This window comes from Mesoplodon densirostris, chromosome 10, assembly GCF_025265405.1.
Source record: "Mesoplodon densirostris isolate mMesDen1 chromosome 10, mMesDen1 primary haplotype, whole genome shotgun sequence".
In the NCBI taxonomy this organism is placed as follows: Eukaryota; Metazoa; Chordata; class Mammalia; order Artiodactyla; family Ziphiidae; genus Mesoplodon; species Mesoplodon densirostris.
In genome coordinates, this window is record NC_082670.1 from 23,707,477 (window position 1) to 23,735,003 (window position 27,527).

The following is a 27,527-nucleotide window of genomic DNA, read 5'->3' on the forward strand; positions in this document are numbered from 1 at the left end:
CTCTGATCCCCAGTTCCCCCCTGCCCCAGCCTCAGTTGATCTCCTGCCTCTCTGAGTTCCATCACCATGGCCCCATCTCTTTCCATCCCCCAGGCTGCCCACAGCTGAGCTCTGCCTCATCTTCCTCCCTGGGCTGTATCATCTCTTCCTCCTCCTGCTCCTGGGCCTCAGTTTCCCATCTGGACTTGGTGGTATCAAGGCCCAACTCACACCCGGGGCCTTGTCCACCGCCTCACTCTGCCCCCCACCCCCCAGTGGATTCTCACTCTCCCCAGCTGCTGACCCAGAGGCAGCTGCATCTCCCAGGAAGGGGACAGCAGCTTGTGTGGGGGGCCCATCTGGCCCATCCTCTCTCACTGGTCCTGCTGGGCTTCCCTGTAGTGGCCCAGTAGTCTGTAGGCCAGAAGCTGCTCTCTTCTACATGCCTCTCCTCACATTTTTTCAGCTGTTCCTCCTCTCTTTCCTGGGCAGCAGAAGGCCATTGGCTTGAAGGGGAGGGAAGCCCTGAATTGGAGGACATGGATGGGGGAGGGGTAGAGGGTCCTTTGGGGGCTCAGGAGGACATGGGGCCCTCTGGAGCTGTGAGTGATTCAGGAGATGTGGGATGGGCTCTGGGGACCACGGATGGGTGGCTGGATACACTAGGTCTTTGGTACTACTCTGGGGGCCCCTGAATGGCTGGGATTTCCCTCTCTGGCCCCTGAGAGTCTCGGCTCAGAGCCTGGCATTCCAGCCGGCTCCAGCCCCCTTTCCGCTGTCACTTGACTCCACAGGGCCCCAGCCCTGCATCCCTCCCACTCCTCCAGCTCTGGGCTGGGTTGAGGTGGGCATCACCGACTAGGAATTTCTCCTGGGGGAGAAGAGGGAGCAAGGGTTTCAGGATTCTATGGTTTCTTATACTCTCCGCAGTCGACCCCTCTGTCTGGCACAGCCATGCCACCTGGCCGGGGTCAGCGTGGGCCTGGGCTGTGGAATGTCCCACTGGGGTGTGAGGGGCTGTTCCTCCTTCCCTGAGGGGTCTGGCTGCAGCTCAGCCGGGCCGCCTGCCCGGGGCTTCCCGGGAGCACAGCCCCTGGAAGGAGGGGCTGAGAGTCCGCCCAGGTGAGGTTACTTGGGAAACCATGGCCCCACCCCCGGCTTGGCTCCACCCCCGGCCCAGCCTCTCCGGGCCCAGCTTCCCCAGCTGCCCTCTCCGGAGGGGTAGGTGCACCGGGGGAACCCTGGGGGTTTGGTGGGAGGGGACGATGGGAAGAGGCAGTTCTCAGGGTGGCCATGGGGCTGTCTGTTAGTGAGTCCCTTAGCAGTTGGGGCGCCCTAGGGTTTGTGTGTTGACCCGTGAGTTGGAGTACGTGCCCACATGTGCCTTGGCCTCTCCCAAGGGCCAGCCTCTTCCTGGCAGTGCTTTTGTGTACTTGTCTGGGACTTCGTGTTTCTTTCTTGGGACTGTTGTCTGGGACTGCACGTAGGGTGAGTTTCTATCTATCTACTGTGAGGTGCAATGGGGCAGAGATCTGCAGTGGCGTGAGACCTTACCCTGCAGGTGATTGGTAGGTGTGGGGTGTGGAGAGAGGTGGTGGGGCCCCAGGTAGCGCTGAGCAGGGTGGCACAGCTCCCACCACAGCCCTTCTGTCCTGCCCACCTCACCCAGCAGCTCTCCCGCTCGCTCTCTCTCACATTGGGTTTGTACCTAGTCTCTCTGCACCCAACTTCTCTGGGTCTCGTGTACTGTTACTTTTTGTCTGTGCGTGATTTTCTCTTTGCCCCCTATCCTCCTCCTCATCCCCACCACTCACCTTGTCCGGGCCTATCCTTGCCAGCGGTCAGACCCTCCGACCCCACCAGGGCAGAGCTGGCTGCCCTGAAGAGAACTCCTGGGCTTTGAGCAGGGAGCCCAGGGGAACCAGGACCTCGGAGTCTGGACCCCAAGGTCCTTGAGAGGACTGGGGAGGGCCTTGTGGAGTTATGGGGAGGAACTGGAGGTGGAAGTAGAGAGAGGAAGGGGCTGGGAGAGAGGGGTCTGTTCCTACGGCTGGGTTGGGGTGTAGAGGACCGGAGGCTCAGAGGGTGCCAGAGAGAAGCAAGGTTGGCGGTGTGAAGAGAGTAGGTCTAGGAGGCCAGGTTGGACAGGTGAGCCCTGCTCCCTTCCCCCATTCAAACTCCTGCTGCTGGACCGGGCGCCGGGCCTGTGGGAACGTGCTCCTTCCCTGTGCCCTGGGGCTGCTCCCCTTCACCGCCCTCTCCAGGAACTGAGCCCAGAAAAGGGGGAGTAGGGAGGCGGGCCATCCCCTCGTGGGGCCTGGGAGTGGGGGAGGCCCTGAGTGGTTAGCCCTTGGCCACCTGCTTGGGCCGTTCTTCTTTGTGGGGATTCTGGGGGGGTGGGCCGTGAGCGGCTGGAGGGGGATGGGCACTCAGCGCCGAGCCCGCGGCGGGGACGGCGGCGCGGTTACCTGGGGGAGGCCGGGGCGCGCGGGGGAATGCGGGGTGGGCGTGGCGGGGCGGAGAGGAGCGCGGGGCCGGGAGGGCGGCGCGGGGCGTGGGAGCCGCGGGGCCGGTTCAGCCCGGGAGGGGGAAGGGAAGGCAGCGGCCCGAGCGCCCGGCGAGCGGGCGGAGGGGGGAGCAGGGAGGGGGAGGCGGCGCCTGGGTCCGAGCCGCCCTAGCCCTGGCTCCTCTCCCCGGAACAGGCCCCCGACAGCTGCTCTCGGGAGCCGCCTCCCGACACCCGAGCCCCGCCGGCGCCTCCCGCTCCCGGCTCTTGGCTCCCTCCGCCTCCCCCTCCCCGCGCCCCGCCGCCACCAAGGAGGCCCCGCTTCGGGGTCTCGGGGTCGGACGCCGGGGTCTGCCGTGAAGAGCGATGAGAGGTAGGAAGAGCGGCGGTAGGACCCCTGCGGGACGGAGGGGCGGGGGCGGCGGCCTGGGGCTCCGGGGACGCGCGGTGGCCAAAGGATGAGGGCCTGGCCGGGAGGCAAGATGTTCCCGGGCTGGACTTCGTTGTCCAGCGCCACTAAGTCTGTCCCTGCCCGCCTCCACAGTGCTCTGGTTTACTGTCTGAAAATGGGGGGGGGCACCCCCTGACCTCCGAGAAAGTGTGTTCCAGCCTTGAGGAAGGACCCCCTTTACCCAGTATGGAGGAACTGAACCCCAGGAAGACAGGTGCTCATATGTGGTCCTACTGAATCATCTCCCGGCCTCTTGGAGAAGTGGGCCTGTCCTCCTACTTGGCCAGTCTCTGCGGGCATCTACTAACTGTTAAGCCTCCATCCAGCCAGCTCCCAGTTGGGCAGCCTGGCCTCAGCCCAGCAGAGAGAGGGCCTGACACCATAACCTGCCAGTGACAGTCGTTCATCCACGGTTGGATAGTCAGTTGGTTCTGCCAGGAGTTACTGTCATTGCCCAGTGAGCACCATCCCCAGTGTCCCTCCCCCACTCCCTCCTCTCCAGCCTTCACCCTACAGGTCCCCTGCTGGCTGGACATTCCTTTCCAGCACCTCTACCCCCAGCCAGAGTCTGGTGCTCAGACTCACTGTTGCTGAGGGCACATAGTGTGTCCAGAATTGAGTGGTACAGTGGAGATGAAAGCTGAGCATATGGGAAAATAGAGAAATGACTTTTTTTTTTGACACTCCAGCCACCCAAGTTTCCTTCTGTTCCCCACTCTCTTGACTTCCCTCTGGCTTGGTCACCTTGAGTATTAGGGGGTGGGCCCCAGTTCTCTTGGGATCCTGTGCCTGAGGACCTGAGTGTGTGTTTCACACTGTCCTCTGATGGTAGGAGCATGTTTGTCATTTCATGTTCACAGGTGTCTGAAGATGACTATTAACTAAGTGATGGGATTGAACTTGAAAGAATGCCGAGGTGTGGATGGAGGTGATGTGTGCGTGAGTGTCCATCCGTGTTTGCCTTGGCTGGGGAGTCTATGTGTGTAATGGATTTATGAGGATGTCACATGTGTTTGTCTCTGAAAGTCTGTAAGACAGTTGTGTGTGTGTATGCGTGCGCGTGTGTACAGAGCTGTGTGGGTGTTGTCTGGGGTGAGGGTTGGGGGTTGGGAGAAGAGGGCGAAGGGCTTGTGGCGGAGTGTTCCAGCCTCTGGCTTCCAGCCTCCTGTTGCACCCAGGGGCGGCACATGGGGGGCCTGATTGACTGATTGATTGTAGTGGGGTTGGGGTAGGTCTTCTGGGCCTGTCCTTGGTGTTTGTGACCCAGTGGAGAGAAATGGGGTGACAGGGTGTCAGAGAACAGATTGCCCCAGACGTCTCTCTGTGTGTTTCTCTGCTTGGCTCTGTGCCCTGCGCTTCGAAGCCTGCTCTGTTTACCTCTTGCTTTGTGTTTCTCGCCCTGTCTCCCCCTGCCTTCTGTCTTCTGCCTGTCTTTGTATGTCTGCCCCGGGCTCCTCTTGCTTGCTCCGTCTGGCTCTGATGACTCATCTGGGATAGGCATGAAGGTTACCCAGGGGAACAAGGGCCCTGCTGTTCCCGAGAGAGGTGGGGGTGGAGAGCAGCACCCAGGAATTCCAGGCCGGCTGCCTGGGGCTCCGGCAGCTTGCTCCCCTGTGCCAGCTCCCAGACCCCCAGGGGACCAGGCGTGATGCTTCCGGTTCCAGCTCTCCTTTGATACCTGGGTCCCCCCATAACTCAGTCAGCCCCCTCAGCTGCTGCTTTGGAGCTGTGGGGTCTCAGCTGCCTCTTACATTCCTGCCCTAGAGCATTGTGGGAGCAGCTGGAGGAGGACAAAGGGATGGGGGAGTATCCCCCCACTCCTCCTACCTCCTGGGGTGACCTGGCTTCCCCGTCTTTAGATCCGCCCTCATCTCCAAGGCAACTCAGCCTTTTCCTCAGCCCTGGGCTCTTCCTTCTGAGGCAGTCCCCTTCAGAAACTGGGAACTGGGGGGGATAGGATGTCGAGGTCTTAGGAAGGGAAGGCAGAGCAGGGAGAGGGGATGGAATGCTTTGGACCTGATGGCAGAGAGGATCAGGGTTCGAGGGGTGGCACTAGGGGTCCCAGAGGATTCCAGGGCCTGGAGAACTCAGAGCAGACCTCTGCTGGGAAGAAGACAGGCCAGGATCGATTTTCCTGGGGCTGGGGCTGGGGTTGAGGCTGGGGAGGGTAGATACCTGGGTTCATAAGGAGTTGTAGTTGGAATGGTTTTCAGGGGGCAAGCTGCCAGGGGCCCAGTGAGGGAAAAAAAAAAGCAGGGATTCTCAAGCTTTAATAGGCACAGGTCACCTGGTGATTGTGTTAAAATGCAGACTCTGATTCAGCAGGTCTAGGTTGGGACCTGAGATTCTGCATTTCTCCCAAGCTCCCAGGTGTGGCTGAGGCTGCTGGGTCAGGGGCCAGCGGGGCTACAGAGGACACTGAGATTGGAAGGTTGCTGGGGTCCCCCGCTTTGCTTAGAATTCTGGTCTCCTAGGTGGGGAGGGGACCAGAATTTAGCTCAGTGTCTGGCACATGGGAAGCATTCTAAAAATACAGCTGATGCTGTTCAACAGTGACTGTTGTTATTTCACTGCTATTATCCCCAAAGCAGCCCATCCTGTCTCTTCATTATTGGCTGTGAGCCAGTCTCCTTGACTGCCCTTTAACTAACCTCCCCCTCATTATGTCCCCTGCAGAGATGTTGCCCCCACCCCCGTAGGCCCAAGGGATCAAGAGCAATGGGGCCAGGGGCCCTCTCATTTCTACTGCTGCTGCTGCTCTTGGTGGCAACAGGAGATGCTGACATGAAGGGACATTTTGACCCTGGTGAGGAGACTGGCTCTTGGGTCCCTGAGGGATGGGGCTTGGGAGACCGAGTTGGGAGCTTTGACCCTCCGTATGTCTGTGTTCACCCAGCCAAGTGCCGCTATGCCCTGGGCATGCAGGACCGGACCATCCCGGATGGTGACATCTCTGCTTCCAGCTCCTGGTCAGACTCCACTGCTGCTCGCCACAGCAGGTAGCTGGCACACCTGGGCTGCCCCGGAGGGAACCCCTGGGGACTCTACTTGCCCTTCCAACCCTCTGCCCAAGCCAAGAGGCTTCTGAGAGGGTCGATGCCAATGCAGCCCCCCACAGTACTGGGGGGCGGGTGTTAAATACTGGAGACAGAGGCAGACCTAAGGCCAGATGTTCCCTGTGACTTCCTGCCCCCTCCCAGGCTGGAAAGCAGCGATGGAGATGGGGCATGGTGCCCTGCGGGGCCGGTGTTTCCCAAGGAGGAGGAGTACCTGCAGGTGGACCTGCGGCGGCTGCACCTGGTGGCGCTGGTGGGCACCCAGGGGCGGCACGCAGGAGGCCTGGGCAAGGAGTTCTCCCCCAGCTACCGGCTGCGCTACTCCCGGGATGGCCACCGCTGGATGGACTGGAGGGACCGCTGGGGCCAGGAGGTGAGGCTGGCAGGGACAGTGCCCAGGGAAGGCTGGCTCTCCTCTGTCCCCCCGCTGTACCACCTGTCCACTGATGCCTCTGCAATGTCCGCCCGCTCTAGCCCGGACATCTCCCCTGAGCTCCACCTAGTGTTGCAAACCTGACCACTTTCTACCTAGATGTATTATGGTCATCTCAAACTTACCATAAACTTCTCAAGCTGAACTTGAGCCCCATTCCCATCCCAGACCTGCTCCTCCCCCAGCATTCTCCAGCTCAGGAAATGGTACCACCATAAGCTAAGATGATATCCCTGATTCCTCTTTTTCTCCCACCTCCTACTTCCAAAGCATCAGCAAGGCCAGTCTGTTCCACCTCCATGATATTTCCTGAATCTGCCCACTTCTTACCACCTCCACCTCTACCCCTAGGCCAGGCCCCCACCATCCCCAGCTTAGATGAATGCAGTAGTCTCCAAACTGTTCTCCTTGCTTCTTTCTCTCCTGAAGTCAAATCTCCACCTGGAGGCTACATCTAGGGTACTTGAGAAGATGCAAAGCAGATGCCTCACACCCGGCTCACAGCCCTCTGCTGGCTTTCCTCGCCGCCAGAACAAAAGCTGAGGCCCTTTGTGGGTGCAGAAGCTTAGCCAGTGCTGGCTTCTGTCCACATCCCTTACCCCTCTCTCCATTCTCGCTCCACCCGGGCCATGCTGGTTTTCTTGCTGTTCCTGGTACATGCTAGGGCTCACCCCACAGCCTCAGGACACCTTCACTTGCTGTTCTCTGTACCTGGAAGGCTCCTCCCCCAGCTGTCCACAGGCTCTCCTCCCTCCATTCAATTCTCCCCGAAGATATCACCTCCTCATAGAGCCTTTTCTGACTCCCCACCTCCAGCTGCCTCTTGTTTGTCACAGCTGTTTCTCCTACTGGACTGTCCTACAGGAGCGGGACTGATGCTCACCCCCAGGAATGTGCCTGGCTGGTGCAGAGTGGGTGCTCAGCCAGCATCTGCTGAGTGAACAGAGGGAATGGGTGAAGGAAGAGGGGAAGCCAGAGCAGGGGTGCAGAGCCGTGAGGGATTGGGTAGAATCTGGGCACAACCGGATGAGAGACCTAGAGGTCAGGACAGACCATCAGGCCCGGAGAGGTGTCAGAGGGCTCTGCTGCAGCCCCTTGTCTTACAAATGCCTGGCTGTACTCCATGCCTTGGGTGCTCAGTGCCACCCTTCATGGGTCTCTTTGTGGCCATTGTGGGCTGGGCCAGGGAGCAGCTGGTGGCTGGGAAATTACATCCGATCTGGAGCCTTCCTCCCCCATCCACCCCTGCGTCCTGGCCCACAGGTGATCTTAGGTAATGAGGATCCTGGGGGAGTGGTGCTGAAGGACCTTGGGCCCCCCATGGTGGCCCGACTGGTTCGCTTCTATCCCCGGGCGGACCGAGTCATGAGCGTCTGTCTACGGGTGGAGCTCTATGGCTGCCTCTGGAAGGGTGAGTCATTCAGACCCCTGAGGATTCATTCCTGTCCTGGGGACTGGGGAGTGGGAATGGGGGAGAGGGGCATCCAGGATCCTCTCTCCTGTTGGGAATCTGTCACTCTGAGTGAGGAGGGGACTGGCCAGCATTGCCTCCTCCATGCCAGTGGCCTGTGGAGGGGTACGAGAGAGGGACCTGAAACCTGCCCAGGCCTGATGCAGGGGTGGGGGATGGAGGCTCCGTGCCCCTAACGCCCCTCCTCCCCCTGCCCCAGATGGACTCCTGTCTTACATGGCCCCTGTGGGGCAGACGATGTACTTATCTGAGGCCGTGCACCTCAACGACTCCACCTACGATGGACACACCACACACACCATTGGCGGGTGAAAGAAGCGGGTCCCGCAGGACACGGAGCCTGGGGTGGGAGAGTGGATGGAGTGGGTGGGGGAGGGGGTTGTCTGGGCAGTGAGAGGGAAGAACTGCAGAGAGCGATGGCTTAGGTGGGGCTCAAGGGACAGGACCAGGATTGAGGGATAGCAAGGTGACCACCAGCTAATGTGACACTTTGTGCGAATTAGAGAGAGGCCTGCCTCTGCTAAGACACTTAAATCTGTTGCAAATTGTCACAATAAATACATCATAGGTTGAGCGGTGTCCCTTAGAGGCGGTGCCTTTGTATAGCATGTGACTTCAAGGTGCCCTAGAGAGTCCTGGGTCGGGGTAAGAGAGGGCTGTGTGAGGTTGGGGCAGGGGTGGGGGGTTGCTGGGCTACGCTGGCCAGGCCACTGGAGGGTGGGGGCTGTAGAGCACCCAGATAAGTGACACCTTCTTCTCTTCCAACCCCTTCCTTGGCCCCCCTCCTCTCCAGGCTGCAGTACGGAGGTCTGGGCCAGCTGGCAGATGGCGTGGTGGGGCTGGATGACTTTAGGAAGAGCCAGGAGCTGCGGGTCTGGCCAGGCTATGACTATGTGGGATGGAGCAATCACAGCTTCCCCAGCGGCTACGTGGAGATGGAGTTTGAGTTTGACCGGCTGAGGACCTTCCAAGCCGTGCAGGTAAGTGCGGCCAACTCCCAGGGAGGGCTCTGAGACCAGGGTGAGTGCCCTGGGGTGCTCGCTCGGGCTCTCCTGGACTTGACCTTGTGTCCTTCCTTCCCTCCCCCAGGTCCACTGTAACAACATGCACACGCTGGGAGCCCGCCTGCCTGGCGGGGTGGAGTGTCGCTTCAAGAGGGGCCCTGCCATGGCCTGGGAGGGGGAGCCCGTGCGCCATGCCCTGGGGGGCAGCCTGGGGGACCCCAGAGCCCGGACTGTGTCAGTACCCCTGGGCGGCCGAGTGGGCCGCTTTCTGCAGTGTCGCTTCCTCTTTGCTGGGCCGTGGTTACTCTTCAGCGAAATCTCCTTCATCTCTGGTAAGCCCCTGGTCTCTGCCCAGTTCCCAGCCTCTGGGATTAATTACTAACCCATAGTGCCCTCGAATAACCACTCCCGGCACCAGTGAGACTTTACAAGGAAGCCTGCCCTAAGTAATTTGAACACTTCCCTCCCCCTTTCCCCCTGCCTGTCTCTGTCTTTCATTTATGAGCCCCTCACTCACGACTGATGTTGAGCAGTATGACAGTGTGGTTGTTAAAATATTGAAATATTCTGTGCTGGTTGAGAAACAGCCTCTTCTCTAAGCCTCCTGACAGCCAGGATCCCAACCCTGGGCTCTCCTCAGGAGTCCCGCTTCTCCCCACAATCCAGCAACTAAAAGATTAACATCCAGCACCGCCACAACAGTCCAGGACCCTCCAGGATCCTGTCCCACCACCTATCCTGGTTGGTTGGTACATACACTGAGTATCAGCCCTGCTCCCACTCCCCACCCAATAACAGAATTCCCTCGGTCTCATGCATGTGTGCCTCCCTTTGGTCGCCTCCTCCCTATCTGACCTCCCCTTTGTTCTTCCTTCTCCCCAGATGTTGTGAATGACTCCTCCCTGGCTTTGGGGGGCACCTTCGCACCAGCCCCCTGGTGGCCACCCGGCCCACCTCCCACCAACTTCAGCAGCTTGGGTGAGCTGCCCTGGGGCCCCCGCCAGGGCGTGTGGGTCCTGTGTCACCAGTCCTCCCTGGGCCCCCTCAGCCTGGGTGGGAAGCCTCCCGTGGTCCTGACCCTTCTGCCTCCACCAGAGCTGGAGCCCAGGGGCCAGCAGCCTGTGGCCAAAGCCGAGGGGAGCCCGACCGCCATCCTCATTGGCTGCCTGGTGGCCATCATCCTGCTGCTGCTGCTCATCATCGCCCTCATGCTGTGGCGGCTGCACTGGCGCAAGCTCCTCAGCAAGGTGGGCAGAGGGGGGTGGGGACCCTTGGGCTACTGGGGGTGGGGCAGCCTGGGGAGGGATGGGCAGGATGTGGGTGTGGAGAGTGAGGCCAGCGTGTGTCGGGACTCCTGCGTTAGTTAGGATCCAGCAGGGGCCATAGAGCACGGTCGGATGAGAATAATTTGAGGGAGGCTTAGCAAGGAGACCACGTAGAAAGATGTGGGCAGGGTGTACGTACGTCACGAGAAGCAGTGCAGTTCCCCAGGCCTGGTCAGTGCAGAGCTGCTACCATCCCTGGGTCTGTGGGGTGAGAGAAGGAGGCAGTTACTGGAACGCGGGAGGAATCTAGGAGGAGTGTGTGGAGAGGGCGCCTGAGAGGGGCAATGGACTTTGGTTCCAGGATGCAGCTCACCTGGGTCCATCCCTTAGGGAGGGGCTGGGAGAATGAACACCCTGACCTCACTTCCTGTCTGCCCTCCAAACTCCTGCTGGGCCTCCTATCTGGCCAACCCAGACCCAGCCCGTTGATGCAGTCCACACTGATCGACCTCTTGGGGCAGGAGCCCAGCGGGAGAAGGTGGCGAGTGGAGCTGGCGGAGCGACTGGAAGAAGTGCGGCACACTCCTAAGCCCACGTCTTCCAGGCCAGAGTCCAGTGGTGGGGATACGCGTAACAGTTGATAGTTATGGACTGGTAGGATTCGGGTGGGAATCCCATTGTGGGACATCAGGGAACCCACTTAAATGCCCTTGAGTCTGTCTTTACCTGAGAGATGAGTTAGTAGTACGTACGACTACAGGACTTTGTGAGGACCGAAGGAGGGAACACGGGTGTAGGATTTAACCAAGAGCTGGGAAGTGCGCGCGGAGCGGTAGCTGCGCTTAATATTTCCCGTTCCCCATGACAAGGCCGAGCGTCGGGTGTTAGAAGAGGAGCTGACGGTTCACCTCTCTGTCCCTGGGGACACCATCCTCATCAACAACCGCCCAGGCCCTCGAGAACCACCCCCTTACCAGGAGCCCCGGCCTCGTGGGAATCCGCCCCACTCTGCTCCCAGTGTCCCCAACGGCTCTGGTAAGACCTTCCTTGTTCCAGTCCCACCTCTGCCTGTCTTCTCAGTGTATCCTTTTTCCTCTCCTTTACCATTCCTTTCTTTTACTGTCTTCCCCAGTTTCAACTCATTTTCTTATTTCTGTGTCCCTGGTCAGAGCCTTCTATATTACTCCATGTCCTTACCATATAATCTCCCTCAGGAGTCTTCCATGCATTACTCACAGTCCTCAGTGCTCTCATCCTGTTTCTGTGTCCCACACACTTCCCTCTCTCATCTCTGTTGTGCCCTCTCATTGTGTCTTTCTGGCTCCTCTCCTCTCTCCTAGACTCACCATGTTCATTCCATCCATCTACCTATATTTATATATCCATTCATCATTCATCCGTTTGTTCATCCATCCATATATATTCATACGTCCATCCGTCATCCATTCATCAACCATGCATCCATCCATCATCTGTTTGTCCATCCATCATCTATCCATGCATTCACTATCCATCCATCCAATCATTCATCATCCATCCATCATCTGTTCGTCCATCTATCACCTAACCATCCAGTTATCCAGCACTCTCCAGATGCTTGTTTTATTCCATTTCTGTCTCTTAGTACATTCCTTCTCATCAGCCCTAGTCTTGCCCTATTCTGTGTCTCCCTGTCTGTCTAGCCTTGAGTCTCATCCCTTCCCCGTGTTTCCCCCCCTCCTTCTCCCGACAGCGTTGCTGCTCTCCAATCCAGCCTACCGTCTCCTTCTGGCCACTTACGCCCGCCCCCCTCGAGGCCCGGGCCCCCCCACACCCGCCTGGGCCAAACCCACCAACACCCAGGGTAAGCCCCTCTGCCCCTAGTCTCCGCCAGGCTCCCCGTACCTCTACTGGGGCAGGGAAAAGTCCTCACACCTTGCACTCCCTCCTCTCCCCACTGTGGCCTCTTCTGCTCTCCTGAGCTCCCGAGGAGGAAGCTCTTGTGCCCTTAGCTCTCCTCTGCCGCTGCTTGCTCCTTTTTAAGGCCTCCCCCTTGAGCTGAGGAGTAGAAAGCTCCCTGGTTCTCAGCTCTGTTCCCCTCCTCCTGTTCCACCCCATCTCTTGAGCTCTCCAGAGCCAGAGAGGAGGTTGCTCTGGTGGCTCCAGGCTCTCTTACAGCCCCTCCTTCACTCTCCCCTCTCTCTAGAGCTGCAAGGAGGGCCTCTCCCGCAGTGCCTGCCCTCTCCCCCCACATGTCCGCTCTCGGCTCACGCCCCCGCCCTTCCTGTCTGCTCTTCTCTTCTGTGTTACCTTCTTCTCGTCACCCCTCCCCCAGGGCCAAGGGGCGACAGCTCTGCTTCCTCTCCTCTGTCTGTAGACTCCATGTTGCGCGGGCTGTGAGGAACTGTTTTCCTCTCCCTCTGTGTGCCCCTGTCTCTGCTTGTCTTTGAGCTTGGTGTGTTGGGTCAGGGAGGGCTTGGGTAACCATGGCAGGGAGGATGAAAGGATGAAAGCAACCGGTAGAACAGCTATGTGAATGGCAGTGGCTGGCGGTGAGTGGGTCATGGGTTTGGAAATTGGAGGGTCACCGGATGGCTGGGACCATCCTTCTTCCAATGGTGGGTAGAGGAATTCCACTTGCAGTCAAGACTTCTTTCATGGTCTTGGACTGTGCTGGGATCCCTAGAGAACAAGACTTTATGACATTCTTTGCTCAACCATTTCCACTGCCTTGAAAGCTCTGTAGCAGCTCTTATCCCATGCCAACGCCTTCTCTGTTTTGAGGCTGGCGGGTGGAATACCAAGGAGAGGAGGGTAGACCCAGTCTCTCACCCACCTGGGAGACGGGGCGCCTCTGGGAGACGGGGGTGTGGAGAACCGTGGCTCTCGGGGGCTGTTCCTGATGCCTCGTCCTGTCTTCTTTTCCCTCATCCTGCAGCCTGCAGTGGGGACTACATGGAGCCGGAGAAGCCGGGTGCCCCGCTTCTGCCCCCACCTCCCCAGAACAGTGTCCCCCATTATGCCGAGGCTGACATTGTCACCCTGCAGGGTGTCACTGGAGGCAACACCTATGCTGTGCCTGCGCTGCCCCCAGGGGCAGCTGGGGATGGGCCCCCCAGAGTGGATTTCCCTCGGTCGAGGCTCCGCTTCAAGGAGAAGCTTGGCGAGGGCCAGTTTGGGGAGGTAAGAAGGATTCCTGCCCAGCCATCAGCAGTGCCTGCCTCTCTCTGCCTCTCTTCATGCCATGCCCAGACATCCCCCTTGGCTGGGAAACCATCATCTGTGTTGTCCCAATCGACCATGTCTCCTTGGTGAACCTTGTGACCCCCTACCAAATCACCTTCTTTCTCCAGGTGCACCTGTGTGAGGTAGAGAACCCTCAAGATCTGGTCAGTCTTGATTTCCCCCTTAGTGTGCGCAAGGAACACCCTTTACTGGTAGCTGTCAAGATCCTACGGCCAGATGCCACCAAGAATGCCAGGTGAGGACCAGGGATGGCATCTGGAAGAAGGGGGGGGCATGAAGAGAGGGGAGCGATCTAGAGGGAAACATGGTGGAGACCAACAGTGGGGGAGTGTCTGGGGACTAGTGATTAGAGGTCGGGGAGTGGGGCAGTGGTTTGTGGGAGCTGGAGGGAAGCTGCAGGTCGGCCCCTTGGCATCCCACCACCTTCTCCCTGCTTCTCCAGGAATGATTTCCTGAAGGAGGTGAAGATCATGTCGAGGCTAAAGGACCCAAACATCATCCGGCTCCTGGGCGTGTGTGTGCAGGATGACCCCCTCTGCATGATAACTGATTACATGGAGAATGGCGACCTCAACCAGTTCCTCAGTGCCCACCAGCTAGAGGACAAGGCGGTGGAGGAGGACAGAGATGGGGAGGCGGCCCAGGGGCCCACCATCAGGTACACAAGGGGGTCTCCTCCGCTCCCCTCACTCCAGCTTAGAGGGAAAGGGGGAACATGGGGTGGGCAGGCAGGTAGAGGTTCTGGGAGGGGGCCTGGCATGAGACACACGTGGCCATGTTCATCTAGAACTTGAGGGGCAGAAAGGCTGGAGATTACGATAGTGAGGGTGGTGAAGGGACTTGGACCCTGTCAGGAACTTCCCTGCGCTCTCTCACCCTCACCGTCCCTGAGTCCAGATTGTGGGGCATAACAAAAGCGGTAGCTCCCTGGGGTCGGATGAGCTAAAGAAAGGTTGAGTGGGCATCTACCCGCTGGCCTCCACCAGGGCTTTCCATCTCCGCACCAGGAGGAGGGGTAACCCAGTCCTGGGGAGAGGGCTCTCCTTCATCTCCCAGGAATCTGTGAGGTGGGGACGAGTCTAGGGCTGCCCCTATGACCCGCTGTTGTCGGCTTCCACACTCAGCTACCCGATGCTGCTGCATGTGGCGGCCCAGATTGCCTCGGGCATGCGCTATCTGGCCACACTCAACTTTGTGCATCGGGACTTGGCCACAAGGAACTGCCTGGTTGGGGAAAATTTCACCATCAAAATCGCCGACTTTGGCATGAGCCGGAACCTCTACGCCGGGGACTATTATCGTGTGCAGGGCCGGGCGGTGCTGCCCATCCGGTGGATGGCCTGGGAGTGCATCCTCATGGTGAGAGGCCCCGAGCGAGGCGGGAAGGGAGGGGCAGTTAGGGGAGCACTGACTGCCACTTAACCTCTGGGATCTCGTTCAGTCACTTTCCTTCCCTGGACTGCAGTTCTCCTCATCTCTGAAATGAGGGTTTGGACCAATGCTCCATAAGGTTCCCTCTGGCTCAAGGGACTGGAGAAAGCAGAGAGTTATGGTGTGACTGGAAAGGGTCCAGGAGCCAAGAGCGAGTGTGAGAGATGAAGTCAGGGTAGCAGAGAGAAAGAGAGATAAGGAGGCTAGAGATAGAAGGCGATGAGTTGGGAGAGTCAGGAGCAGAAAATGGGGGGAAGGATGGGTAGAAACGGGAAGAGTTGAGGAGAGGACTAGAGCACAAGAAAGAAGGCAGAGCCAGAAGAGAGGAGCAGGCTTAGTGGGAAAGAGGGCCAGCAAAGAGGGCCAGCTAAGGAGGGTGGACCGCCGGGGGTTGGGAGGGAGTCAAGTGGGTGTGAGGATGATGCTGAGTGGATGTGGGGTCCCAGTGGGGAGAGGAGGAGGGTCTCTGTTGACTGATGCCATTCTCTGCCTCTGTTGCCTTATCCATGCACCAGGGGAAGTTCACGACTGCCAGTGATGTGTGGGCCTTTGGGGTGACCCTGTGGGAGGTGCTGATGCTCTGCAGGGCCCAGCCCTTTGGGCAGCTCACCGATGAGCAAGTCATCGAGAACGCGGGGGAGTTCTTCCGGGACCAGGGCCGGCAGGTCAGAGCAGAGGGGAGGGAAGATGGGTCTGGGGGTCCAGGAGGGCCAGAGCCTGTCATCCTGGGGACTAAAGAACATTTGCCTGCCTTTCATCCACACTGCCACAATGCAGGTGTACCTGTCCCGGCCCCCAGCCTGCCCACTGGGCCTGTATGAGCTGATGCTTCGGTGCTGGAGCCGGGAGCCTGAGCAGCGACCACCCTTCTCCCAACTGCATCGGTTCCTGGCAGAAGATGCGCTCAACACAGTGTGAATCACAACACCCAGCCGCCCCTCCCTCAGGGAGGATTCAGGGGAGGCCAGCGGTGCTAAACAAGAGGAGCTAAGCGCACCCCACTCCGTTCCCCCTCCTGACTGCCCTTCACCTCTGAGAGAGGCAGCGTGGCTGAAGGTGGGCTGGGCCTGCCCAGGAGCTGATGCCCTCCCTTCCCCAGATATGCTCTCATGCCCCCTTCCTGCTCCTCTCTTAGAAGCCCCTGCCACCCACCCAGCTGGCCCTGTGGATGGGATCCTCTCTGACCTCCTCTAGCCATCTCTTGGGGGAGGTGGGAGAAAATACAGGGCAGACACTGGACCTGGCCCATTGGAGCACCTGGGCCCCCCTGGACAACACTGGTACCTGGAGAGAAGGCTGTTGCCCCCAGCCTCTCTCTCTCTCTCTCCGTCACACACTGGACCCCACTGGCTGAGAATCTGGGGAGTGAGGAGGACAAGAAAGGGAGAAAGGGGTTCCCTTGTGCCTCCTCCTGGGATTGCTCTCAGCTTTGGCCTCCCTCCTCCATCCTATGAAACACTGGACTTGGGGGTGATCCCTGTGCCCCCCAGCCTCCCCACTTCCCACCTGCCCTGTTGTAGGTAGAACTTCTCTAAGCCTGTATGTTTCTGTGGAATAAGTATTGGGATTAGGGGGGAAAGAGAGCAATGGCCCGTGGCCGTGGGGTTGGACATCTCTATGGTAGCTGCCACATTGGTTTTTCTATAATCACTTGGGGTTTGTACATTTTTGGGGGGGGAGAGACACAGATTTTTACACTAATATATGGATCTAGCTCAATGCTATTTTAATCCCCTGCACTAGGCAGGTAATAATAAAGGTTGAGTTTTCCACAGCTACGAGTGGGTTTCTTGGGGTTTTGGTGAAATCTGCTTCCTGCTCCCCCAAACCCATTTCCTTTCTTCCTTCCCCTCTTTTTCCCTCTTCTTCCCATTCTATTTCCTAACATGTGTTTTTCCCTGCATAACGTTCTGTTTCTGCATAAGCCAGGCCCTCACCTGTGGGACCTAAGGTCCCACATGAATATGGAGCTCTACAGGAGACCTGGAAGGAGGTGGATTAGGCCAGCGGTCCTAACCTTGTCTGACCCATGGACCCCTTTGGCAGTGTGGAGAGGTCTACTGATTCCTCCTCAGAATTATGTTTTAAAACCCGTTTAAAAATATTTCATATATATATATAATATATAATTATGATTACACATATATAACAGGAAATCAAAGCATTTACCAAAATGTTAAAAAAAATGATATAGTAACATATGTGCTTCTTTTAAATATATTTAATAATAAGACCTAGTAGCAGGTGTAATAATTATTGATATTTTCAAAAAGTAATGAGCATAAATGATATTCTGAGATTTCTACAGCTATAGTGGGGTATGAGAATAGCTGTGGGTATCTGTTAGTGACAAGTCACAGGTACTGCTAATATACTGGGGGTTTTGCTCCTACTCATACTTGGAGGAAACGCTAAATTTCAGTTAGAGGTTAATAAAAATAGAGATGTAATTCTCTTCTTGCCCAAATTCTAGGAAACCCTCTCCCACTGCCTGCACCCCAGGGTCTGGAAGTCCCAGGAGGAGAATCCCTGTATTAGACTGATCAAGTGTTCAAATAACAAATAGGTTTGAATTGTTTGAGAGCCAAGCCAAGACCCTAAATTATCTCAGAGGCTTGGAAGGATGAGCCACAGCTGCCAAGAAAGCATTTAACAGAGTTCAAATTTGGTTGTAATGAAAAAAAAGAAAATCAGTTGCAAGTATGGGAAAAGGCAGACCCATATTGATGGCAGTTCATGTGAAATAAAGACCCTGGGGTCTCAGTTGATGACATTTACAAAATGAGCCAACTGGATAATGAGGATGACAATAAAGATAATTTAATCTTCGGTTGTACTGATAGGCCCCTGGGGTTCCAGGTCACAGGTCTGAGTCCTGCTGGAACCTACACAGGTCAGACCACTGTGACCCACAATTTAAGACAAGCACTGACAAGACAATAGTTTAGAGGCCAGAACCCAGAATGGTGAGCAAAAGAAGCCATGGCAGTGAGCTGAGAACTCCCAAATTTCTGAGCTTAGAACTCTTAAGCTCTAGACCTGCACAACCACCTAGGGTTCATTTGAATTTCAGTCTCAGCATGTTCAAACCTGCTGCTCCTCCATGGTTCTCTGACTCAGTGAATGGCAGCTCAGCTGCGCAAGCCAGAAACCTGGGCATCGTTGTTGACACCCCTTCTTCCTTACGCTCACCTCCAAAGTCCAGTCTATCAAGAAGATCTGTTGCCTTTGATTCCATATTTCCCTTAAATCCATCATTTCTGTCTCCATCCCCATCGGAGCACATGCCACCTCCATCTTGCTTGGACCACTGCAGTAGTCTCCCAGGATCTGTTTCTGTTCCTCTCTGGTTTGTTTACAGCCCTACAGCCAGTGTGATCTTTAAACACACAAATCTGACCCCACTCCTTTATTCTAAACCCTTTAATGACTTCCCATTGACCTTAAAATGAACAAGATCTTCTTGGCCAAGTTTGCCCCTCCTCCCACTTTGTGCACCACTGGCCTTCTTTCAGTCCCTCCAATGGACTCAGTCCTTCCTGCCACATGGCATTTATAGCTTGCTGTTCCTCCACCTGGGACATAATTCCCTGCTGTTTTTGCCTTGTTAACTCCTGCTGGTCCTTCAGCAACCTTCCCTGACTTGCCCGACCAGGTCAAATGCCCTTGATGCTCTCTGAGCACATGACTCTCTTCTTTGTAGGACCTACTACAGGTGCAAATTTACATGTTTTTTGTTTGGCTGGGTTTTTTTTTTTTTTTTTGCGGTACGCGGGCCTCTCACTGTTGTGGCCTCTCCCGTTGTGGAGCACAGGCTCCGGATGCGCAGGCTCCAGATGCGCAGGCTCAGCGGCCATGGCTCACGGGCCTAGCTGCTCCGCGGCATGTGAGATCCTCCTGGACCGGGGCACGAATCCGTGTCCCCTGCATCGGCAGGCGGACTCTCAACCACTGCGCCACCAGGGAAGCCCTGGCTGGTTTTTTATAAAATGATGATGCTATTTACTGAGCACCCTCTCTGTGCCAGGTACTATACTTATTACATATTGTATCTTATTTAATACAACACAGGAAGTAGTTAAAACTTATTGCCATTTCACAGAGAAGAAAACCTCTCTTGTTAGGTTAGCAACATGCCCGAGGCAGCACAGCCGGGAAATGGAGAAGCTGGTGGAAAACAGGCCCGTCAGCTCCTGGCTCTGTTCTTTCTCTCCAGGATGCTACCCGAGGGGAGGAGGGCATGAGCTCTCCATTACCTAACATAGGACGTTTTCAAGCACAGGGTGGATAGCCCTATGTCAGGGAGCTCTTTCCACAATCTCAGCTCCTACGAGCCCAGGCTGATTTTCTTTCTGAAGGCCAGCTCCAGGAACTCAGCCTGCGCTCAGCCTGACATCAGACACCTTGCATCCCTTAGGGCAGGGCTCTCCAAGAGAACTCTGTGATCATGGAAATGGTCTATATCTGCACTGTCCAATAGGTAGCCACTAGCCACATGTAGCTGTTGAGTATTTGAAATGGGGCTAATGTGACCAAGGAACTGAATTGAAATTTTTATTTCAGTTAATTTAAATTTAAATAGCCACAGGTGACTAGCAGCTCCTGTTCTGGACAGTGTAGCCCTAGTTTTCCCTACACTGTAGGGAACTGTGACCAGTCTGCCCAGCTCCCCCTTGCTTGCTCTAGTCAAAATGAAGCATATGGCATATTTGAGTTTAACACACACATAAAAGCTTCTTTTACAGATGGCACTGGATTAGGTATGCCATTTTGTAATCTGCTCTTGTCCCCGTCATGATAGGTGGTACATAGCTCAGGCCAGTGTGCAGATAGTAACCTCCTCTGCAAGCGTTGCCCAGTATTCTACATTGCAATGACCCACATTTTATCTAACCAGCTCCCAATGATGGACATTTGAACTGTTTCCATTGTTTTCATGCTACAACAACAAACACACTTCAGTAAACATCTTTGTATGTATATCTTTGTACCCATGTGGCAGAATTTCAGTATGCTACTTTCCTAATGGGGGAGTTGCTAAGTCAAAGGGTAATTACATTAAAATCACTGGTACATACCACCAACTTACCCTTAGAAAGGTGTGCCTATGTCAACCCTCCACATAAATATGAGTATGAAAAAAAAAATGAGTATGGTTACGTGCTCATGTATACTCAAGCCAACAATGAGGTTGTCGATCCTTTTTTTTTTTTCTAATTGGACTTTTTATTATTTCTTTAATTTACTTTTCCTTAATTAAGAATGAAGTTGAGGGCTTCCCTGGTGGCACAGTGGTTGAGAGTCCGCCTGCCGATGCAGGGCACGCGGGTTCGTGCCCCGGTCTGGGAAGATCCCATATGCCGTGGAGCGGCTGGGCCCGTGAGCCATGGCCGCTGAGCCTGCGCGTCCGGAGCCTGTGCTCCGCAACGGGAGAGGCCACAACAGTGAGAGGCCCGCATACAGCAAAAAAAAAAAAAAGAATGAAGTTGAGAGTTTCTTCATTTGGTTACAAGGTACTTGTATTTCTTCTGTTTATTGCCTGTTATTTCTTTTTTTTTTTTTTTTTTTTTTTGTGGTATGCGGGCCTCCCACTGTCGTGGCCTCTCCCGTTGCGGAGCACAGGCTCCGGACGCGCAGGCTCAGCGGCCATGGCTCACGGGCCCAGCCGCTCCGCGGTGTGTGGGATCTTCCCGAACCGGGGCACGAACCCGTGTCCCCTGCATCGGCAGGCGGACTCTCAACCACTGCGCCACCAGGGAAGCCCTGCCTGTTATTTCTTAATATTTCTACTGTGTTGTTTCTTTTTCTTTTTCTTTTTTTTTTTTGTGGTATGCGGGCCTCCCACTGTCGTGGCCTCTCCCGTTGCGGAGCACAGGCTCCGGACGCGCAGGCTCAGCGGCCATGGCTCACGGGCCCAGCCGCTCCGCGGCACGTGGGATCTTCCCAGACCGGGGCACGAACCCGTGTCCCCTGCATCGGCAGGCGGACTCTCAACCACTGCGCCACCAGGGAAGCCCTGTTTCTTTTTCTTATTGCTTTATAAGGGCTGTTTGTATTTTGTCTATTTTATCAAATATTTCTTCCCAGATTGTAATTTGTCTTTTAACCTTACTCAACGTTTGCCATAAGGAAGCTTTGTCAGTTTTGTGTCATTCTTTGAGGATTTTAAACATTGCTAAAGAAACCGAACAACAAAACAAGCATGGGTGGGCTACAAAGTATAACAAAGTCTTAGTTCTTACCATTTTGATTCCTGGTCACTGGCAAATGAACTTCAACTCCCAGTTCGGGCACTTTCTAGCTGTCTGACCGTGGGCAAATTTCTTAATCTCATTGAGCTTCCGTCTTCTAGTCTGCAAAGTGGGAATAACAAAACTTGCCTTATAGGAATGTGGGGAAACGTGTAGCTCTGGCTTTGGCTGAAGACGTTCCCTTCCCTTACCCCGCAGTAGTTTCATAAATCAAATCAGACCAATTGGTTTCTTTTTAAAACTGCATTTATTAGAATCTTCTAATTAAACGGGAGGTGGGGAGGTGGGTGGAAGCATGGAGGACGTGACAATTAAGATTTATTGAGTACTTACGTGCCGAGGAAGGCGCACTGGATCGAATTAACTCCTAATTCGAGAAAATGCTCTGGAAAGTGCATTATTCCGATTTTACGGGGAGCAACTGAGCTCAAAGAACCCAGTTTCGTGCGTCTCCAAACCCAAGCGCCTCACCACCACGTCTTTTCTGCGCCTCCGCCAGGAAGCTCTCAGGGCATTTCTACTCCCAGCGTCCCTACTCCAGCTCAGGTCGGTCAGATTTGCCGTTGGCCGAGAGGGTGGAGAGCTACGCGGAACAAAGGGGCCCAACCTCTGGTGCCGCTGACTCTCTCAAGTAAAAGCCAGCCTCTCCCCTCTAGGCTTCCCCGCGGTGCCTTTTGGGAGTTGTAGTCAGACGCGCTTCAGCTTGCTCCCGGGTGGGGAAAGACAAGACTCCAATTCCCAGTATGCCCTGCGGCGGGCGAGCGCAGCGCTGATTCTTGTCCTCCCTGCTTCTCCACTCCTTCCCTTCTTTTCTGAATCCTCCACTCTGGTCTCCTGTCGGTGAAATCCTTCGTCCCTTTCCCATTTTTTTCTCTCATTTTCCGCCATCCTTTTCCCTATTCCCCGGAGCCAATGAGAGACATTGGCTCCGTTTAAGCGCCGAGACTTGGAGTGCACGAGGGAGGATCGACACTGAGTGGTAAGGGGGCTGGGAGAGAAGCGGTGGCGGAGGTATAAGGGAGAGCGTTGAATGAGAGGCGAGGACTGGGAGGAAAGTAGGGGACAAGTTAGGAGATCAAGCGGTGTGGGTCAGGCTGAATGGGGTGAAGTAGTCTTGGGGGCGGGAAGAGGAAAGAGGTGGAACTGGATTTGGGAGACATGGAGGGGTAAGGTAGTTATTGCTGTGCCCAGCAGGAGAAATGGGGCCAAGAAATAGATGGGAAGAACGGACAGATTTGGAGCTTATAGGCTGCTCAGACCAGGAGAGGTAGAAGGGAGAGAGGGTTGGGCTCCAACAAGTCTCTTTGTCACTGCTTAGGTAAAGATGAGACCAGTCATTGAAATACAGAGTTTGCAAATATGGGACAGTTAACAATTCTGCCATCTAGAAATTTAGAGAAGACTGGAGTTGAGGCCAGCAGTGGGGCGAGGAGGCAGGAAAGAGGGGAGGTTGGTCAGGTTTGGGAGAAACAAGAGGAGATGAGTGACATGAAAAAGGAAACCACAGAAAAGATGCGTTTTTGTGGGGGCCAGTGGCTCTGGAGCCAGAGTGAGAAAGGTGAGGGGCAACATTGGCATGGACTGTGGGGGAACCCTAACACTTGCACCTCTCAGGTGATGGAGAGCACCCCTTCCAGGGGTGGGCTGAATCGAGCACACCTACAATGCAGGAACCTGCAGGAATTCCTAGGGAGCCTAAGCCCTGGGGTATTGGACCGATTGTATGGGCACCCTGCCACCTGTCTGGCTGTCTTCAGGTGAGGACCCCCTTCATGGCAGGGACCATGGTGGGGAAATGTAATAAGGCCTGCAGACTGCACTAAGTTCTCGTGGGTAGAAGCTTGGCCCTGGTGGGCTTGGAGATTGAAGTGTGCCAAACCAGATGGAGGTAGTGGGGGCAGCAAGACTGGTCAAAGTGTGTGGGGTGAGGTGAGGTGTTTGAGGCCATTGAGAGCAGGGATGCAGTTCTCAGGCAGCTCTGATATTAACAGTTTCCCTCTCCTGCCTTACAGGGAGCTCCCATCTTTGGCTAAGAACTGGGTGATGCGGATGCTCTTTCTGGAGCAGCCTTTGCCGCAAGCTGCTGTAGCCCTGTGGGTGAAGAAGGAATTCAGCAAGTGAGTGTCTCCGGCATTCTCAGTCAGATACAAATTTCTCAATAGCCAGGTTTCCCAAACTCCTGTTCTTGGGACACTTCCAGGAAATATTGATGGGAACACCACAAAACTTGTAATTAAGCAAGTTTTGGGAAATTCCGTTTACTGTATTTTGCCTCTTGGAGAGTTGTGAGGTCTGTAAGAAGGCTCTGGTAGGTGTTACAGTAAAGAAATTTGCCTTAAGAAGACACTGATCTTACTCTGTGAAAGTGTTCCAAAGATCACCAGTTCAGAACAGGCAGAAATGGAAGCCTTTATGGGCCTCCTTCTTTCTGTTCTCCAGACATCCCCCTCACCTCTCTGCTTCTGTTCCAGAGCTCAGGAGGAAAGCACGGGGCTGCTGAGCGGCCTCCGTATCTGGCACACCCAGCTGCTCCCTGGTGGTCTCCAGGGCCTCATCCTCAACCCCATATTCCGCCAAAACCTCCGCATTGCCCTTCTGGGTGGGTATGTCACACCTTTTCCTAAGCTAGGCAGGGGAAATAGTGATTAAGCTGCTCACTAAACTGCTGGAGGGGAAGCTCCTGAGGGGGCCTCTCTGGAAGCTTGTGGGCTCCACTTTGGAAGCTCCTTTAGGAATAAGTTGGACCAGACATAGCTACATGGTGTAGGAAATGTCTCCCACTCATGGCCCCTAGGGACGAAGGTGGAAAGAGGGCAGAAGGGTGGGTGGGGAACACAGGCAGGGTTCCTCACTCTCAACCGTCCTGGCATAGGGGCAAGGCCTGGTCTGATGACACAAGTCAGCTGGGACCAGACAAGCATGCCCGGGATGTCCCCTCACTTGACAAGTATGCCGAGGAGCGATGGGAGGTGAGGACTTGGGATTCTGTGTGTGTCTCTGCTTGTGCTCCTACTTCCCACGGCCTTTAGAGGCATCCGACTCTGTTCTCTTCCGTTCCTCAGGTGGTCCTGCACTTCATGGTGGGATCCCCCAGCGCAGCCGTCAGCCAGGACTTGGCTCAGCTCCTTAGCCAGGCTGGGCTCATGAAGAGGTGAGGAAGCCAGAGGCACAGCGGCTCTGTTTTGCCATCTGCTTGGGTCCCTGCTAAACTGAGTGTACACATCGGGTCAGGATTGCAGAGGGTTGACTGTAAAAGGAGAGCTGAGCAGAGTACGGCCAGAGATAAACCAAAAAAAAATGTGATCACACAGGTGGGATGGTGGCCTTTCTCCGCACACCTCTGCCATGGGCCCTCTCTGTCTCTAGTGCTGAACCTGGAGAGCCGCCCTGCATCACCTCTGCCGGCTTCCAGTTCCTGTTGCTGGACACCCCGGCCCAGCTCTGGTACTTTATGTTACAGTATCTGCAGACAGCGCAGGTGAGCAGGTCAGGGGCTGCCTGCCGGCATGCTCTGCTCTGCCCAGGACCCACTGAGAGACTGCTGCCCGTAGACTCTGTTCCCTGGTTTTTTCTCCTCATTTCCTCCCTCCCATTCCTCCCTAGAGTCGGGGCATGGACCTAGTGGAGATTCTCTCCTTTCTCTTCCAGCTCAGCTTCTCTACTCTGGGCAAGGTAAGCTGGGGCCTTGGGTGGGCAAGATGGGAAAAGAGTAGAGAGATGGGAAAGGGAAGTGAGGTTATGGGGCAATACAGTGAAAGATAAGAATGAACAAAGATGGGAAAAGAGGGAGTGTGTGTATGGGGTTGGGAAAGGGAGAATGAGATGTGTTTTGGACCCCAGCTGGCCATCTCTCTTCCCTAGGATTACTCTGTGGAAGGTATGAGTGATTCTCTGTTGAACTTCCTGCAACATCTGCGTGAGTTTGGGCTTGTTTTCCAGAGGAAGGTATGAGCACCCAGATACATGGCTTCTAGGGAAGAGGCAGGGTGGTATGGTGCCTTGGCCTTAAAAAGGAGTGGGGTCTCGGGAGGCAGGAAGCAGTTGCCAGGACTGAATGCTTGGGTCCCTCGGGAGAGAAATTGGGAGTTGAGGTTCTGTGCACTGGAAGGAATCTATAATGTCTGAGGAGGAAGATGAAGGGCAGTGACGCCGGAGAGAGGGCCTATTGCCTTTCCCTTCTCCTTTCCAGAGGAAATCTCGGCGTTACTACCCCACGCGACTGGCCATCAATCTCTCGTCAGGTGTTTCTGGGGCTGGGGGCACTGCGCATCAGCCTGGGTTCATTGTCGTGGAAACCAATTACCGGCTGTATGCCTACACGGGTGAGGCTGGACAGAGGGCCCCTGGGAGAGCAGGCTGGGGAGGGGAGTGGGGAAGGGGAAAGGAGGAGGAGGGACGGCCAGTTTCTGGTCATGTAAACTGGGTGGTTTACAGAGCTGAGGCTTGAGCTCTGGGTGTAGAGGAGCCTCCTAATCCTCGCTTCCTATCCTCGGGTCAGAGTCGGAGCTGCAGATCGCCCTCATTGCCCTTTTCTCTGAGATGCTCTATCGCTTCCCCAACACGGTGGTGGCACAGGTGACCCGGGAGAGTGTGCAGCAGGCCATTGCTAGTGGCATCACAGCCCAACAGGTATCGCCTCTTGGGGAAGGTGCAGGTGGGAAGAAAGGCTGCACCTGGCCTGTGGGGTACAGGGTGGTCACCTCATGGAAGGCTAGCATGGGGTCCGTTACAGTAGGTGGTGGTGAGTTGTCTACGTTTGAGCATCAGGCACACGAGAAATCAAGGCTCTAGGTGTGGGAATAGGTAGACCGTTGAGGGGAAAAGACACGGAAGAAGGACACCACCACTTCCTAGACGCATAGATGGCCTAGTTGTTTCTCTTCTCTGAGTCTCAGTTTCCTCATCTGGAAAATGGAAATAATGAGAGTTCTCACCTCATAGGGCTGTTGGAAGGATTCAGTGAAATAAAGGTAAAGCATTTAGCTCAGAGCCTGCCATGCAGTAAGCGCTCAAAAATAATAGTTGCTGTTATTTTAAAGATAAAAAAACGAAAAACAAGACTATGGAAAGGACAGATGTGTCAAAGAAGGAGTAGCAGACATCACCAGTGGGAACAGCACCTGGGGACAACAGCTAAACTGGGGTGGGTTGAACTGTTGACAGGCATGTGCCCACGAGTTTTTAAACAGTTGATATTCAGTGACATTAGGTGACAGCTTAGGTAGCTTTCTTAAGCCCTTGATCCCAGTTCTTGTCTGTTTTCCTAGATCATCCATTTCCTAAGGACAAGGGCCCACCCAGTGATGCTTAAACAGGTACGAACAGGAGACTGGAGGTACAGACAGCTGCTGGAGGCTGACAGCCCTTGGCACCTGGCGATGAAGTGATGGAAAAGAGAAAGGGGCACCCAAATCTGGGGAATGAGTGGAGGGCTAGGTTGTCTGGAGTAGTTAGTATTCCTGAATCTTACAGCCATCCCTTGCCCCTGCAGACACCTGTGCTGCCCCCCACCATCACAGACCAGATTCGGCTGTGGGAGCTGGAAAGGGACAGACTCCGGTTCACCGAAGGTGAGTGGCTTTTGGCGGTTGATTCTTGGTCATCGCAGAGCAAGACAATTCAGTCTTGATGAACTGAAAAAGCTATGCATGCATTTTATTTTTTGTTTACTGCATGGGCTGGTAAACGCATGCACTTTTTATTTTGGGGTGAGTCGGTGGCAGTAAATAAACTCTCAAATCAGTGCAATTTGGATTTAGCTAGAAGAGGGAAATTGGGAGGGATAATTCATAGTAATTTCTCTGGTTTTGGTAAACATTAATGGGTTTTCTTATTGTATTATATTGCTTTCCTGAATATGGCTGGATCCCACTAGTGTTAGTTAGGATGAGCCCTGGAAGAGGCAAACATAGAAGATTAGTATTTAAACGTGGTGGATGGCAAGCCCAGACCGCTGCCCTGAGGCTGCCACCCAGGGGCTCCGCGCCTCAGGTTCTCACCTTCTCTCTCTCCCCGTCGCTCCTGACCTGCGGACCCCAGGCGTCCTGTATAACCAGTTCCTGTCGCAAGTGGACTTTGAGCTGCTGCTGGCCCACGCTCGGGAGCTGGGCGTCCTGGTGTTCGAGAACTCTGCCAAGCGGCTCATGGTGGTGACCCCGGCCGGGCACGGCGACGTCAAGCGCTTCTGGAAGCGGCAGAAGCACAGCTCCTGAGAGTGGGGGACCGGACCCGGGAGGGCGGGCCGCGTGGAGGCGGGCGCGGCCTCGGAACTCAGGAGTTTTTTTATTCACACGTCGGGACTCTTCTTGTTTAATAAAGTTGTGAAAGTGAACCATGCAGCCCCCGGCGCCTCCCCGAGAGGCTACCCCGCTCCGCGGAGAACGCCCTCTTCTCCGCGTCGACAGCCATTGGACCTGGAGGGGAAGGAGGTGGGGCCGAGGCCAGTTACCGCGCAT

At 55.5% G+C, this 27,527-nt stretch overlaps 2 protein-coding genes and 1 long non-coding RNA gene across 4 annotated transcripts in view; 2 read left to right on the forward strand and 1 right to left on the reverse strand.

The window, feature by feature from the left end:
• LOC132496717 (uncharacterized) overlaps nt 1–21,653 on the reverse strand; it is a 43,869-nt gene extending 22,216 nt beyond the window's left edge. Inside the window, exons 1-3 of the long non-coding RNA XR_009533520.1 lie at nt 21,406–21,653; nt 21,064–21,174; nt 10,365–10,426 (exon numbers count right to left, since the gene is read on the reverse strand). This is a non-coding gene — a long non-coding RNA (uncharacterized LOC132496717). The remainder of the gene's footprint in view (nt 1–10,364; nt 10,427–21,063; nt 21,175–21,405) is intronic.
• Nucleotides 2,602–16,523, forward strand: DDR1 (discoidin domain receptor tyrosine kinase 1). 2 transcript variants are annotated; one of them, XM_060109135.1, is made up of 18 exons: nt 2,602–2,858; nt 5,613–5,742; nt 5,833–5,935; nt 6,137–6,365; nt 7,689–7,836; nt 8,096–8,204; nt 8,690–8,876; nt 8,986–9,232; nt 9,783–9,878; nt 9,996–10,147; nt 11,035–11,200; nt 11,898–12,008; nt 13,083–13,327; nt 13,498–13,625; nt 13,833–14,048; nt 14,515–14,749; nt 15,337–15,486; nt 15,599–16,523. In XM_060109135.1, the coding sequence occupies exons 2-18, from the start codon at nt 5,655–5,657 to the stop codon at nt 15,737–15,739; spliced, it is 2,751 nt and encodes a 916-aa protein (XP_059965118.1). In that variant the 5' UTR covers nt 2,602–2,858; nt 5,613–5,654; the 3' UTR covers nt 15,740–16,523. The 2 variants fall into 2 exon arrangements, with proteins under 2 accessions (XP_059965118.1, XP_059965120.1); XM_060109137.1 differs by lacking the exons at nt 2,602–2,858; nt 5,613–5,742; nt 7,689–7,836 and having other exon boundaries at nt 5,848–5,935.
• Nucleotides 21,654–21,820: 167 nt separating the features above from the next.
• Nucleotides 21,821–27,403, forward strand: GTF2H4 (general transcription factor IIH subunit 4). Its single transcript, XM_060109125.1, has 14 exons — nt 21,821–22,051; nt 22,687–22,829; nt 23,085–23,189; nt 23,544–23,675; nt 23,945–24,041; nt 24,135–24,223; nt 24,439–24,550; nt 24,676–24,744; nt 24,934–25,017; nt 25,262–25,394; nt 25,571–25,701; nt 26,340–26,387; nt 26,564–26,642; nt 27,112–27,403. The coding sequence occupies exons 2-14, from the start codon at nt 22,690–22,692 to the stop codon at nt 27,282–27,284; spliced, it is 1,392 nt and encodes a 463-aa protein (XP_059965108.1). The 5' UTR covers nt 21,821–22,051; nt 22,687–22,689; the 3' UTR covers nt 27,285–27,403.
• Nucleotides 27,404–27,527: the final 124 nt, after the last annotated feature.

Excerpts from the sequence above, each read along its gene's own strand:
- DDR1 (XM_060109135.1), top strand. The coding sequence starts at position 5,655 with ATGGGGCCAGGGGCCCTCTCATTTCTACTGCTGCTGCTGCTCTTGGTG. Across the intron at positions 5,936-6,136 it reads ACTGCTGCTCGCCACAGCAG|GCTGGAAAGCAGCGATGGAG; the intron begins GTAGCTGGCACA and ends GCCCCCTCCCAG. Across the intron at positions 10,148-11,034 it reads GGCGCAAGCTCCTCAGCAAG|GCCGAGCGTCGGGTGTTAGA; the intron begins GTGGGCAGAGGG and ends CCCCATGACAAG.
- GTF2H4 (XM_060109125.1), top strand. The coding sequence starts at position 22,690 with ATGGAGAGCACCCCTTCCAGGGGTGGGCTGAATCGAGCACACCTACAA. Across the intron at positions 24,224-24,438 it reads CAGGCTGGGCTCATGAAGAG|TGCTGAACCTGGAGAGCCGC; the intron begins GTGAGGAAGCCA and ends CTCTGTCTCTAG. Across the intron at positions 25,702-26,339 it reads GTGGCATCACAGCCCAACAG|ATCATCCATTTCCTAAGGAC; the intron begins GTATCGCCTCTT and ends CTGTTTTCCTAG.